The sequence below is a fragment of the Notothenia rossii genome, assembly GCF_949606895.1.
Source record: "Notothenia rossii genome assembly, chromosome: 5".
In the NCBI taxonomy this organism is placed as follows: domain Eukaryota; kingdom Metazoa; phylum Chordata; class Actinopteri; order Perciformes; family Nototheniidae; genus Notothenia; species Notothenia rossii.
This window is the reverse complement of record NC_136903.1, coordinates 7,835,226-7,849,395: the sequence shown is the minus strand read 5'-3', so window position 1 is coordinate 7,849,395 and position 14,170 is coordinate 7,835,226. Positions and strand designations below refer to the sequence as shown.

At 39.0% G+C, this 14,170-nt stretch overlaps 3 protein-coding genes across 3 annotated transcripts in view; all 3 read left to right on the top strand.

The window, feature by feature from the left end:
- The window catches only part of pik3c2a (phosphatidylinositol-4-phosphate 3-kinase, catalytic subunit type 2 alpha), a gene marked incomplete at its 3' end in the record, with an annotated part of 56,583 nt that extends 55,124 nt beyond the window's left edge, over window positions 1-1,459 (top strand). Inside the window, exon 27 of the mRNA XM_079684585.1 lies at window positions 1,240-1,459. Within this exon, the coding sequence (XP_079540711.1) occupies window positions 1,240-1,459 (220 nt within the window). The remainder of the gene's footprint in view (window positions 1-1,239) is intronic.
- Window positions 1,460-5,209: 3,750 nt separating this feature from the next.
- rps13 (ribosomal protein S13) lies at window positions 5,210-8,427 on the top strand. The gene is made up of 6 exons (XM_079681916.1): window positions 5,210-5,318; window positions 5,846-5,894; window positions 5,981-6,059; window positions 7,087-7,256; window positions 7,704-7,804; window positions 8,355-8,427. Exons 1-6 carry the CDS (start codon window positions 5,296-5,298, stop codon window positions 8,386-8,388), a joined length of 456 nt encoding a protein of 151 aa, XP_079538042.1. The 5' UTR covers window positions 5,210-5,295; the 3' UTR covers window positions 8,389-8,427.
- A 729-nt stretch (window positions 8,428-9,156) lies between these two features.
- LOC307039396 (uncharacterized protein) lies at window positions 9,157-13,934 on the top strand. The gene is made up of 3 exons (XM_079681426.1): window positions 9,157-9,570; window positions 10,845-12,106; window positions 12,995-13,934. Exons 1-3 carry the CDS (start codon window positions 9,369-9,371, stop codon window positions 13,202-13,204), a joined length of 1,674 nt encoding a protein of 557 aa, XP_079537552.1. The 5' UTR covers window positions 9,157-9,368; the 3' UTR covers window positions 13,205-13,934.
- The last annotated feature ends 236 nt before the right edge of the window (window positions 13,935-14,170 follow it).

Sequence of the window (14,170 nt, the reverse complement as noted above, 5' to 3'; positions counted from 1 at the left end):
GATGGTTCGGAAATACTCAAATACATTTTGCCTGCATTTTTATACTTGATGTTATATTCCTAAACTCAAGAACCATGGTTTTGTTTTTATAAATGTAAGCATAATGCAGGGAGATCTTTCTTTTGATAAGTAGATTCTGTTCTCGGAGGATGCATTGAGTTACATTATAAAACGTTTGAGCTTTATTCTATAAAACTGACTACAGGGTGAAGGTCAATTATAACACTATCTTGATGTGTTAAGACGCAATTCTTTTTTTTTAACTTCCAAACACTAGCTCTTAGAAACATAATTTCAAACTACAAGTTCAACTACAACATATTTTTAAAAATTAAAAAAATCATTTATTTCCCATTAATGAATATATTATTTATGTATTCCACTCATGGCAGTTATTTTAAAACAAAACATGTACACTTACTGTATACAGATTTTTTTTTTTATATAGAGCATGGTGGAAAGGAGCAGGGAGAGGAAAATGTATTTACCTGCCACTTCTTTAAAAAAAGTATGAATTGTAATGCTCTCCCCCCAGCTGTCAGAGGGGGGAGAGCAGACTTAAAAGGTTTGGCAGAGCGCTATGATAGGCTCTTGGGAATAGAGCGAAGTGATTGGTTAAGCTGGAGAGTGACGCCCCCGACCACTTATTGAGAGGAGAGAGAGTAGTTAGTTACGTGGGAATAGTAAATGAAGATTAAAGACGGTCTTCCTGGTTGAACTTACACTGAGCTTCATTAGATATTATTCCATCCTGCTGGTCTGAATTGCCAACGTTACATTACCTTTTGCATTTAGCTGAGGCTTTTATCCAAAGCGACTTACAATAAGTGCATTTGACCAACAAGATACAAACTTGAAGAAAACAGAATCATATAAGTACATCAGGTTTCATAGAGACAACACATTTGAAGTGCTACTCAACTGGCTTTAGATAAGCCAGTCCTTTATTAGTATATAAGTGCTTTGTTAGTAATTCTATCGCTCGAAGTGGAGTCCAAAGAGATGAGTTTTAAGTCTGAAGAAGATGTGTAAGCTTTCTGCTGTCCTGATTTCAATGGGGAGCTCATTCCACCATTTTGGAGCCAGGATAGCAAACCCACGTGTTTTTGCTGATGGGAACTTGGGTCCCCCTCGCAGTGCGGGTGCAGCGAGCTGTTTGGCTGATGCAGAGCGCAGTGCACGTGCTGGGGTGTACGGTTTAACCAACGTTAACCCAAATAAGAACTCCATGTCTATCAGGACACTGTACTCACTTCCCCCTCCTCTTCCTCCACAGTTGGTGTACAGCGGCTACAGCAAGGAGAGCCTGGGTCTGCGGGAGCTCCAGCTGAGCGTGCTGAGTGCCGAGTCGTTGCGAGAGAACTACTTCCTGGGCGGCATCACGCTCAGACTCAAAGACTTTGACCTCAGCAAGGAGACGGTCAAGTGGTACAAACTCACGGCCGTCCCGTACTTCTGAAACCTGCCTGCGCCGGAGCGGGGAACGACTCTGTGTCTGCAGGAGAAAAAACAACTGCATTCACTTCATATGGGAACGGCGCCAGATGCAGCCTTACCTGAAAATACTAGTCACTGTATTTAATGGTTCATGAAAATACTACTTGGTGGATGGTGATACTATTTTTCTGACATAATCAGATTTAAGGTATAAGCGGTGATATTTGTTTTAAACCTAACAAACCAAATGGACTGTTTGTTAATACATCATGGCAGGCTACAGCGCGCTTGTTTCTTAAAACCATGCATCACTGTGTACATACTGATCAGTCACAACCTGGTTCTAAAGAATGTCATCAAGGTGGCTCCCACCAAGTTATTGCTTATGATAATGATGATGTTCCTGTAGTGGTTATTCCCATATGACATGAATGCAGACTCCACCCGACGCACCCTAAGAAGGCGACCGTTTCACAAACCCTCAAAGTGGAGCCTGCTCTCCTCTCTTCCCATCTTTAACTAAACAAGATTGTTTCTGTGACAAACAATCTTCACTTATTGTGTCTCTCTTTTTCCTAAGCTATAACAAAGAGCTGTAATGTTTTGTACATTTTGATATTAGAGGACCAAAATGGCTTACTTTCAGAAGAGTATATATAGATTGACACGTTTATTTTTTAAGGAATAGAAAGGGGGCTCATTTTTACATTTTCCTTGTTAATTTTCTACATAGACAAATAGGAGGCGTCAGGGTTTCCTGCTTTGCAGCAGACACTTCTGGGTAGAGTAGTCCAACACATCAGATTCCAGGAAATCAACAGTGACCTTATGATTCCCCACGAAAGTGCCAAGAGTAACGAGAAGGACGGCGAATCAAACCACTCTCCGAGGAGGAACAGGGTGCCTTCGTTTGTGCTCACAATCCCTTTTTAATGCTCAACTTGGCCTTATTGCTAAATATATTTTAATTACAATGAAATGTGTCCTTATTAAAAGTTATAGCAGTAGTTCTGCCAGAGCAGGTCTGAAGGTTTTTGTAAGAGTGGGCTTCCACTAAACGCACACTACCAGGTCTTTCTCTCGTGTTCTTACTTGACTATTTTCACACAACACACCAAAAGGGGAATTTGTTTCATAAGCTTTGGATCACGCTCTGGATGAAGACACAATGGTTGCTTGATGACGCTGATCAAAAGTCAGTTCTGTGTTTCCTTCAGGTGGCTCGAAACCATAATTCAGATTTTTCAAAAAGCAATTTAGGGACTGAGTTCAAACTGGAGTCTGGACAGGAGGCAGTCTGAGGCTGCAATACCACACTGTGGTGTAATGACGCCATTAAAAGTAACTGGGTAACTTGTTTATAACTGCCAGTGAAGTCCAGATCCACGTTTATAGGACATTTAAGTTAAAGAACACTCTGAACTTTGAGGACATTTCGAGCAAACCTTTCTCAGATCATTGCTGAAAAGGCAACTTTAACTTAAAACATCTTCACAAAAAGGGAACAAGTTTCTGAGAATTAGCTGCTTCCTCTCGCTAACTATAAATCTAAAGTTGTTATTAATGTTTAATAATGAAATGAAATGTATCTGAAATAATGAGATATTCAAGACAACTATGATCTAAGAGCATCACTCACACTATGATATTAGTGACTTGATCCACTCTTTTAGTGACTGTACAAAGAAAGCAAGCAGAGTTTGTATTAACATGGCCAGTTATTTATTATTAATTGGTGACCTGTAACCCGAATGGATCAGTGTGTACTGTAATCCCTCTTTCCTGAAGCAAATTAAATGTTTTTGGAATAAATGTCATGCGACTCCTTGTTTGTTTGTTGTATAAAGTTCTGCACAATATTTACGTATCTAGCCATGTTTTCCAGTGTCTCATTATTATTTTTTGACTGTAGAATCAAATTGTTACAAAGATTAAACAGGATTTACTGTAACCTGAACTATTTACATCTTCACATTTTGGGGAGGGACATTTATTGAATACAGGGGTCTATTTGATGGCATCCAACCAGAGCAAATACAAATTGATCTACATTGAAATGTGTGACACATTTATTTTTTTTTAAATCAGAAAATCAGCATGACTTCATGACAATATAAAATGAGCAGTTTGATCAACATTCAATGTCTTAGTTTATTTTTGAAAATAAGTTTGAGTTGTTTTCATTTGCTCAACAGTACAATAACAAATAAACATTATACACCCAGAGATTGGGGATACATACATTACATCATAACAAATAAAATCAGACATTTACATAATATTTACACATATATTAAGAGTCTTTAACCCTTTAACAGCCAGCGACACCATTTGGTAGAGCACATTTTCTGTCTTGATATCTTGTTGGAAAAAAAATAAAAAAGTGTAATTCCATCTGATTCAGCCAACTCTACCGTTTGGTTGACATGTTATGCACAAAACAACCTCTAGATGTCACTGTGGTTCGAACAGAAAGCCCTTCAGCTAGCTTCAACTGAGAAAGTTGGCATTCTAAAAATCACTCCTGAAGAAATCAATCTTTTTGGTCAACTTTTGTAATGTAACCATATCATTTTTTACATATGTTCGTGTCAGAGCACTGACTGAACCTAATTAGATAACTTGGTGCACAAAAAAAGTTTTTACAAGGATGTATTTTTATTTTATTTTAAATATGCTCAACCAATTGGTCGAATTGGCCTTTTATGGTAAACTAGCAATATGAGTTTTTCAGAGTTTCAGAGATGTTTTCCAATAAAGTATGGTAATAAATAGCTAGATTCATGGTAATATTACTAAATCTAGTACTGCCTTATGAGTCTCAGAGTGAAAGAGTGATAATAATTTATAAAGCACCTTTCATGCATGGCATTCAGCCCAAAGTTGCACAGAGGAGCAAGTTAGGCCAACACAGGATATGGACATTTTCTGTTAGGCCAGTGGTTCCCTGTTAGGCCAATTCAGCATATACAGTAAGATGAGTAAGTATTTTTTTTGCTATGAAAAACACTTAGCATTACTTTTTTACAATTATAATTTATTATCTTTTATGAATATATCTGGTTGTATATATTGCTCATTTTCCATATTTGAGTTTGTGTTTTATTTGAGTTTGATGCATACTGTAGCCTACTGTATGATGATTGTTGAAAATGCACTTTTACCATAAAAGGCCAGCTCGACCAGGTGGTAGAGGCTTATAAAAACAAAACTGTGTGTTCAGTCAAAAAAAAAAAATAGTTTGTGGTTATTTATGTCCCATTTGGTAAAAAAATGCAAACTAATACTTTTTTCATAGCTTTTTTCTTGGTCTGGTAGTTAAAGGGTTAAGGATTTTGAGTTTTTAGTGTGCTGACTAGTTTGTGTGTTATCTTGGGCATTAATACAAACTTAAAATAAAGGTTTACTGTAATTAACTTTCCTTTTATGAATGTGCCATTTGGCTGAGAAGTTAAAACGTTTTAAGATGTTCTGATTTTGTTTTGAAATGTATCTTTTTCGTTGATGCTATATATGCTATGACTATAATAACATGACCTTGTAGTCAGTGGTGGAATGTTTTGTAGGATGATTTACTTTAGTACTACACTTCGGTAACATTTCCACGTGTACTCCACTACATTTAGAAGCCAATATTGTTATTTTGTACATTTGCCTTCAAAACATTAGTTACCTGTTATTTTACTTGCGGTATTTCAATGTATTTCTATGCTATTATTGTGTATTTGTAGTTAATAACAATTTCTAACTCTTGAATGCGTCAAGAAAGCTTTTGTCTGCGTCCTTGCGTCACGTCCGGCGCTAGTGCAAAATACCGTCTTCTGTCGCGTGTGCGGCCTCTCTTCCTCAACCGCCATCATGGGTCGCATGCACGCTCCCGGGTGAGCTCTCTTTTTATCATATAAAGTGAGAATATTGTGTCTACAGATCGATTTTTACGGCACGATAGAGTTTGTAAACGTGTTATGGATGTACGAGGAGCAAATTGAGCTCTTTAATCCAGCTTTGAGACGAAGAAATAACTAACATTTTCGCACGCTCACATCGACATCCTTCTCCGGCTAGCTGTTAGCATGTTAGCATTAGCTAACAGCAAAGCCAGCTAACAACGATGTTGCTGTTTTAGCCTTTAGTTAGACAGTAAGATAAGTCGCATTAACAGCACAAATGAACATTTTCCTCATGTAATTGAAGAATAAATTAAACCCTTGTATTAAAAGCACTTGACGTCCAGATTTAGACTAGTTATCTCCGACACGAGTTTAAAGCTAACGTTAGCACAGCCCTCACCCTTCAATAGCTCCCCAGGTGCACATAGAAACTAGAGTTGTTGTCCTTTAACGCTTTTATTCATGCCTGTAATGTTTGCTTTCATGTCTAACTAGTCGCTTCTCCTTCTCTCCTACAGAAAGGGCTTGTCCCAGTCAGCTCTGCCTTACAGGCGCAGTGTGCCCACTGTAAGTATACAGAAATTATATTGGAGGATCTTAACGTTTCTGAGCCGATTTGATCAATTTATAAATCATTTAATTATTTATCGCAGTGGCTGAAACTCACATCTGATGATGTCAAAGATCAGATCTTCAAGCTGGCCAAAAAGGGCCTGACCCCCTCTCAGATTGGTAAGTTTCTATCAGACTCGACTTCTAGAAAATGTATTTATATATTGTTGTAAATGCTCTTGCTAGACATGAACACATATTGCTTGATCGAGTTTCCGACCGGCAACTTTAACGTTACTTGGTCTGCAAGCTGCAGTTATCCTCACTCGTGAAACCGTACACATGGGTGTAACAATTAGAATCCTTTATTTAAAATGTCAGCACGTTTTTATTTGGGGAAATCGGGCCATGGTGTAAGCCCTGTCCGGGCACATTTTGTGAGTTTCACCCAATAGTCAAAATCAATTAGATTTGACAAAGCTAATGATAACATGTGTTTTTTACTGTGTGCTGTGCAATTAATATATCTTTAGAGGACCAAGATGCACCTTTGCTGTATAACTTTACATTATCACTTATCAAGGGTACAGAGAAAGTTGGGCAACTATCTGCCCAAATCGAGACATGACATATATATTTGTATGAGACTTTTTATCACCATCTGACTTGCGGGACATCCATTACATTGTGATACTCCTGTTCTTTATATGAATGTAAAGATGCACAAATCATTGTCCTGCTCTCTCTTTTTTGAGAGTAGTGATATTTCTGTTGTGCTAGAGAAAAAAGAGGTAAATTAACAGTAGTGGCTACTTGTGCCACTACTGCCAGTCCCCTCTATACATATATAAGTACTGCTTTACATTACAGTTATTTGTTTTGAAGAACTTCTCACTGTTTGAACTGAAAATATGATATCTCACCTTGCTCAGGACTTTAATCTGTTTAGGTTTGATTTGATTTTAGCAAGGCACCAGCTACACTTTATTGTTATAATCTGTAATTCTTTTCACAACACACGTTGGCATTCCCTTTTGCTTTTTATCTAAAATATTACAAGTAGTCTAAGTTCAGATGGAGAAATCAGATGATCCTCCCAAGTTTAGCTTTTGCCTAATTGTGTGATTCCATCTGTTCTCAGAAGTCTGACAAAGCATTAAGTAAACGGTGGTGTCTAAGTTTAAAGCGTGTTTCTTACCTTGTCCAGGTGTTATTCTGAGGGATTCCCATGGTGTGGCCCAGGTGCGTTTCGTCACCGGAAACAAGATTCTGAGGATCCTGAAGACCAAAGGTCTGGCCCCTGATCTGCCCGAGGATCTCTATCACCTTATCAAGAAGGCTGTGGCCATCAGGAAGCATCTGGAGAGGAACAGAAAGGTATAACAAGAACTAGGCCCAGGACAGGTTTTACAGTGGCATATGTTGGACTTTGCTGCTGTTACCTTGAGGCTTAAAGTGTTTTATCACTCTATATAACATCGTCTAAGTGCTTTGGATGTACATCTCTAGCATACAAGTGACGCCCTGAGTGAGCAGGCCACAAAATAACTTGTAATATATTCTGATCTGTAATCTACACCTGCCTATTAATGTTGTGTACAACTTGCATAAGCAGGCTGTTCTGACTGCATTCAAATGTAATTGACATTGTGATTCAATTCACTCGGCACTAGGCTTTAACATATAGTGCTTAACGAATAAGACAAGAAACCTGCATCATCAGTGAATGTGCTCTTGCTATAGGCAGCTCTATAGCTCGAGTTGGGTGTATGTACATTTAAATGTTTGTTGCACTTCACACTCATTTTGTTATTCTTCTTGCAGGACAAGGATGCCAAGTTCCGCCTGATTCTCACCGAGAGCAGGATCCACAGGCTGGCCCGTTACTACAAGACCAAGAGAGTACTGGCCCCCAACTGGAAGTAGTATGTATTGCTTCTGCTTTGGGAAGCTTTCCTTTTTGATTTGAAAAGTCAATTAAATATTTGTTATGACATGGTAAACTCAATAATGTCTTAGACTTGTTACAAAATGGTCCACATGGTCTGTTTAAACATGATAAGATGCACAATTCATTGTCCTGCTCTTCTCTTTTTAGAGTAATGATATTTCTTTTGTGCTAGAAAAAAAATGGAGGTAAATTAACAGTACTGGCTACATGTGCCACTACTGCCAGTCCCCTTCACACAATCAGATACACAATCAGATTAGATATTTTATTTGTGTTTTCTACAATGTTCAATAATGTATTAGGCAATGTAGATTAAGTGTTTTAGGTTCCTATATACTTCACTATCTGGAGTGGCATTGTTTATAATAACAATAAAAAAGGTAAAAACATACACCTGACCAGATGTTTGTCAATATTTAGACCAGTAGTACCTTTTCTCCCTTCATGAGATGCATGTTAAAAATAAACTGATAGCCATTTTGAGAAGTGCTCCCTCTAATGGTATGTTTTCTTTCTGTTTACAGCGAGTCCTCAACAGCTTCTGCTCTGGTGGCATAAACGCTACACATTTTGGATAATAAAGAGTTAAATTGGAAATTGCTCCTGTCTTTTGTTGGTCACTGTTTCACAGAACTTGTTTGAATACATTTTCAATCTATGATTTTACTCGGTATATAAAATACTCTTGATTTTTTTTTTTTTTTCGTCGCAGCATGTAAAACAAAGTATTGCACATGAGGGGGGAAAGAGTATAAACAATGCAATATAAACATCTCAAAATGGCTGTAAACTGTCTGACAAATAAAGCACTATTGAAGGGACATGTGCTATAAATTGAGATGCAGATGGATATTAGATTTGTTAGTAAATTAACAAACCCTTACCCAGTCACTGCTCCTAACACTAGGATGGGTCAAATGCAGAGAAACCGTTTTTTTACTAGTACTATGTAATGACAAAAGTAAAAAAAATAAAAAATGTTTGCAGACATTTTCTTATGGGGAAAGTTAAACAAAAATCGAAATCCTCCTCCCAGTATATTTTTACTGCACATGTGTGTTTTTTTTAAAAACACTCCTCTTTCAAATCAAGTTTTCACTTTCAGACCATACTTACTATAAAAAGTGTTTTCCCAGAAGGCTGATAACATGCTTTAAGAGGTTTCCTGATCACGGTGGAATCTACGGGTAATTTCCATGCGTCAATTTACGTAACGCTTGGGAGGACCTTTGTTACGTGAGGTGCGGTTGGTTTCGGGAGTGAGAGCCGTGGTGACCAATCACAACTGCGCCTGACGTCACGTTGAATATATAAAACTGAGTGGTGTTGCAATCCGTAGACATTCAACTCTACTACAACAACGAAGACAACACAAAACATGGAGAAAATACCTGAGAGTATTTGACGAAGGAAAGCAAAAAAAATGGCACATATTTGCCGGAAGATGAAGCGACAGCATATCGACGCATACCTGTCACTGACAACTACGCGAAATCTCTTGGTTTTTGACGAGGAGTACCAAAATACGTGAGGATTTTATGTCAACATCAACCGTCATGATACAAGGAGAAGTCAAAATGGCTACGACGGTTGGTTCCGAGAAGGGTTCTGAAAGGACAGCGATGGAGAGGTTCGGCTGCGGGGGGAGGGCGCTTCTGCCCTGGACTAAACAAATGCTCACCGTGCTCTGGGAACAGCTTCGACTTCTGGTTCAGGTCATATACTACACCTTCATTTCAGGTACGAAAAGAGTATAACAAAATACGTTCATTTTGAGTCTGGGTGTAGTTTTGTATTCGTTTTAATTACTCCAATTAGTGTAGTTTGGAACGTTAACCGTTGGGACTTGTTTACGTACATTTAAAAAGTCCAGAAACCGTTGAGTCTATATTTGTACCGTTAAAGATGTGACGTCCCTTAATCATTAGTACACTTAATCATAATAACCCTAAATAATGCCTTATAAGGTTACAGGAAGGGTGCGTTTTGCCTAGTTATCTATTTTGTGTTAACGTCCTAATCTTCCTACCTACGGCTATTTTAGCCGTTGAGAATAAAGTATTTATTTATTACTACATGAAACAGTATTTATTACACTGTACAATATTGAATTTGAAATTCTGTTCTTTATCTTATTCTATTTTACATGTGTTGTACTTACTTGGTCACTTGCAATATACTCTGCAAGATTTAGCTTATTGTATTTTATTTGACATGTTCCATTAAATTGGTCTTGCAACCTAATATTGCACTTTTTTTCAATTTTATTTTCACTCTGTTCTTGCACGTTAAAACTTATTTAATTTTTTTAAATATATATGTCTCGTATATATTTATTTGTGCATTGTTAAAGGAGCCTGGGGCTTTCATTGCCATACATACACTTATTTATTGATGTGTGTCTTGTCTTTTTGTATATGATATGGACCTTGAGTCTGAAATAAAGATTGAATAGCTACTGTGGATATGACAATAAAGCTTTGAAGTAATAGTCGTCCAATGTTTTTACTTCCCATGTTTTTCTCAAAACGTTCCTGGTTTAAGCACTTTGTAAAACTGTTTCGTGATTAAGTGCTTATACAAAAAACTGTAGCTTATTAATATAGTGGAGTTTAGTGATTGTACTTTATTATCCTTACCATGCTATAATTTTCCCTCTAAATTCCATGTGGTGCTACATAGTGAGTTTTATAAAGTGTAATTGTTATGTTTTAAATTGTTAGTGACTGTTCTTTTGTCAGAATGAACAGTTCAAAAGCAAGTATAATGTTAGATTAAATATGCATTAACATTAACTCTAAAATGCCTGCTACAATTAAAGACGGATGACCTTTCCTAAGTGGATTTTTAGAAACAATTTATTTTTCAGTTTAATCAAATGACCGTTTGAAAAAAATGCATAGCACAGAAGCATGGGTTTTTAGAGTGAGTGTAATGAACATTAAGGAGATCATAATTTAACTGAATGCAAATTCTACAATTTTTTTAATTTAAATCTGTTTTTCTCTTTCCAGTTTTCCAGATGTTCAGGTTTGAGGTTCACGTTAGAATCACAGACGAGACGGGTCAACACATCCAGCACATGACCACGGCCGCAAACCCCACGGAGTCCTTCCTGTTCTCCTCGCTGTTTGACGGAGACAACGGAGTGATGGTTGGAGGTTCAAATCCGCTCTCCAACTTCTGCGCTGACGTGGGCGACTCCTTTGCCGGGAAATCCACTGCCGAGGCCCTCCTCTCCACCCTGCGCGCCGACGACCTGTGCTGCGGACTAGTGGACGATTTTGTGACGGGCAAAGAAGAGGGCATCTTCCTGGGACACCAATCCAGCTGGACGATGGGCTTCCCCAGCGACTGGAAGATCTTCGTATCGAGCAGCGACAGCTCCAACGACGGCTGCCACAAAAGTAGCGAGAAAGTCCACAAACGGGACACTTCGGAAGAGGAGAGAACTTTTCACTGGAGTAGCGAGGAAGACCAGAACGTAGTGGAATTTGACAGTGAGGAAAGTAAAGCGCTTTGGGAGTCTCTGTCAAAATCTAGTGATCCTTACAACCCCTTCTTTTTCTCTGCGAGCATCTCAACCAACACAACTATGGGCAGAAGTAAAGGCAAAGCGACGGACAGTGAAGCTGACCACGTGTCAGTGAGCAAGGCCATCTGGGTCAGCCGCTCTGACAGCGAGAGCAGTTGGAGCAGCTGGGCCAGCTCGGACAGTTCGAGTCCCAGCATCGATGAGGAGAACGAAAGACTCTTGGAGTTCTTCAGCAGTCCCAATGACCCCTACAACCCCATGTGCTTCACTGCGTCCACACTCAGCAGCAAATCACCTCCAACCAGCGCAGTCTCCAAACCACAGGCCTCCCCTCCTGCTCCCCCCTCCAGGTCCGATACAGACACTGAGGAGAAAGAGAGCAGCTCCCCTCCTTCAGAGGACGACGAAGAAGATCAGCTGTGGAAAGCTCTTTGCCAAAAGGACGACCCGTACCACCCTCTAAACTTCCAGGCCTGCCTCCAGAGCTCCCCGACAACACCGCAGTTTGAAGATACACATCCCCTCGATGTTCACCACCACACAAAAAATCAATCAACAAAGAAAAATAAATGTGAAAAAACGCCTACAAAAACCAGAGCCAGCAAGCCCTCACTAACAGAGAGGAAGATACAGCATCACTCCCATCCAGACAAGACCGTGGTGCCCTGGAAGAAACCCGGACAAACCCCTCAGTCACCGCCGGAGGAGGAGGAAAGCACGACCAGCAGCACCCAGAAAAAGGTCAATATCTAATAACAATTTAAATATAAACTGCCAGCCTGGATTAGATGAAGTAATAAATAAAACCCCTGCAATATTTGATGTAAAACTAGTGTACTATGTCTAAACAGAGTATTGAAATCGCCTTAGATACAAGACAAGGTTAAACAGATGTAACTATTCCACTTTATTCCATCGTAGTCTGAAAAGCTTTAATTGGAAGAAACAAACCCAGTGTCAAAAATAGTTTTGGGCAGTTTTACTTAGAAATTCACTTTGCCTTTAGTTGGACAGCATTATGATCTCCTCCCAGTTGATTGGCTGAATTAGATACAGAGGAGAATGGGATCTTTTATTTAAAATGAGTACATGATTATCTAAGGAGTGCTGACTTTTGCAACCTCTTGTGGTGAGAAAAGGGTTAACCCTGCCCGGGATCACTGTTTGAATGAGCTGTTGTTTGTTGTTGGTTAGCAACGCTGCTGGTAGTCATGACTAAGCCAGTCATGTGACTCCAGCGAGTCAGCAGAGAGTTATTGGACTCAGTGTTAAGTTGTTAAGTTTATTTTTAATACTTTGACATTGAACACTGTTTCATCAGAGCCAGGAAATAGAGCCTGAGGCAGAGAAACGAGTCACAGTCTGACTGATCACACGCCTCTGTAAACAGTCAGTCAGTCAGTGAGGGGAAAGTACGTGGTTTTTACAGAGTAATTTAAGGGGTATGTTCAAATTGGGTTTGACCTATTTTGAACTAAGATCTGAGTTTATAAAACACCTACTGAGTGACATTTATCTGAGGTTTGGATACTCCTTCTCTTCATCAGTAGCACGTTACAATCCCTAAAGAAACATAATAAATGTACCAGACTTAATTCAATATTCATCTTCATTTCTTCTGGATTTCAGGTGCGGTTTTCTCCTCTGGTCCAAGTCCACGTCATGCGCACCTGGCCGTTTGCTCGCCAGGCGTCTCGCAAAGGACACTGGGAGGAAATGGTGCGAGACCGGGACCGCTTCAGGAGGAGGGTCCAGGAAACCGAGCAGGCCATCGGACACTGCTTCTCCCAGGAACACAGAGAGAAGCTGCGGGCGTATCGGGACGGTGCCTTGAAATAAAATAAAGTCCCGAACACTGAATGTTTTATTTCCTTTTCGGATGAGAACTTGTGATTGGTTGCAATGCAACAGTGATTTTGATTTTAGGCCAATTAGAAAAACTTGATGTGAGGCCAACTTCAATGTTCGGTGTCGAGTTGAACAACCTTTTACCTCAGAAGGTTTTTTACATTTTGTGACTGTTGCACTGACTGACACTTTCTCTTATTAAGCTCAGCATTTACGTGTGGAATGTTGTTTTTGTATGCCTTATATACTGACCTAGTAATGTAACCTATTTATGCCCTATGGAGCTTGTTGTTCATTTTTTACAGTTGCTTTTATCCGTTTGTGTTTTTGTATGTTTAAAACAAGTACAGTGGTGAATCTAGACGCTTAAAGTAGGTGATGGTATCGTAAGAGAGCAGAGTTTTACAGTACAAAGTGTTTTGTTTAAGCATGATGTTGAAATATGAAGTTCTGGTACGATTCTTGTCTTATTGTTCGAATATTTAATTTGACGTTTTTGATAATTAAGTTTGGTTTTGTGTTTTCCTGTTTGATGGTCAATAGCACTGAGTGGAGATTTCTATGTTTATTGTTATATTTACTTGAAAGATACAAACACTTTGTCCCATGTGACTCAGCTTCTCATGGTAACATCATGCGCTCCGAAATATGTCACAAAAATCATCTGTGGTAAATCTGTCAGTGGGTGCTTTGACAAACCAATAAAATGTGTTACACTGTATCATTGTCTTCCGTTTTGAAATGTTTGAAAACAGAGAAGAGATTACTTTTCTATTCGAAACAACACAGACAGAAGGACTACTTTCCCATCTGCTACTTCCTGCTTTGAGTAAACAGTCAGGTCCCAGAGGTCATGTCAATAACACACTGGGTCAAATTCCTCAATGGGTTTTTTTCTTTAATGAGGAAATGTGTGCAGTTGCGCACGTACCAGCTGTGACAGCACTATTGTAAGGA

Bases quoted from the DNA above. Each gene is read 5' to 3' on its own strand.
- rps13 (XM_079681916.1), top strand. From the start codon at position 5,296: ATGGGTCGCATGCACGCTCCCGG. The intron at 5,319-5,845 runs GTGAGCTCTCTT...TCTCTCCTACAG, and splicing joins GGTCGCATGCACGCTCCCGG to AAAGGGCTTGTCCCAGTCAG. The intron at 7,805-8,354 runs GTATGTATTGCT...TTCTGTTTACAG, and splicing joins CTGGCCCCCAACTGGAAGTA to CGAGTCCTCAACAGCTTCTG.
- LOC307039396 (XM_079681426.1), top strand. From the start codon at position 9,369: ATGTCAACATCAACCGTCATGATACAAGGAGAAGTCAAAATGGCTACG. The intron at 9,571-10,844 runs GTACGAAAAGAG...TTCTCTTTCCAG, and splicing joins ATACTACACCTTCATTTCAG to TTTTCCAGATGTTCAGGTTT. The intron at 12,107-12,994 runs GTCAATATCTAA...TCTGGATTTCAG, and splicing joins CCAGCAGCACCCAGAAAAAG to GTGCGGTTTTCTCCTCTGGT.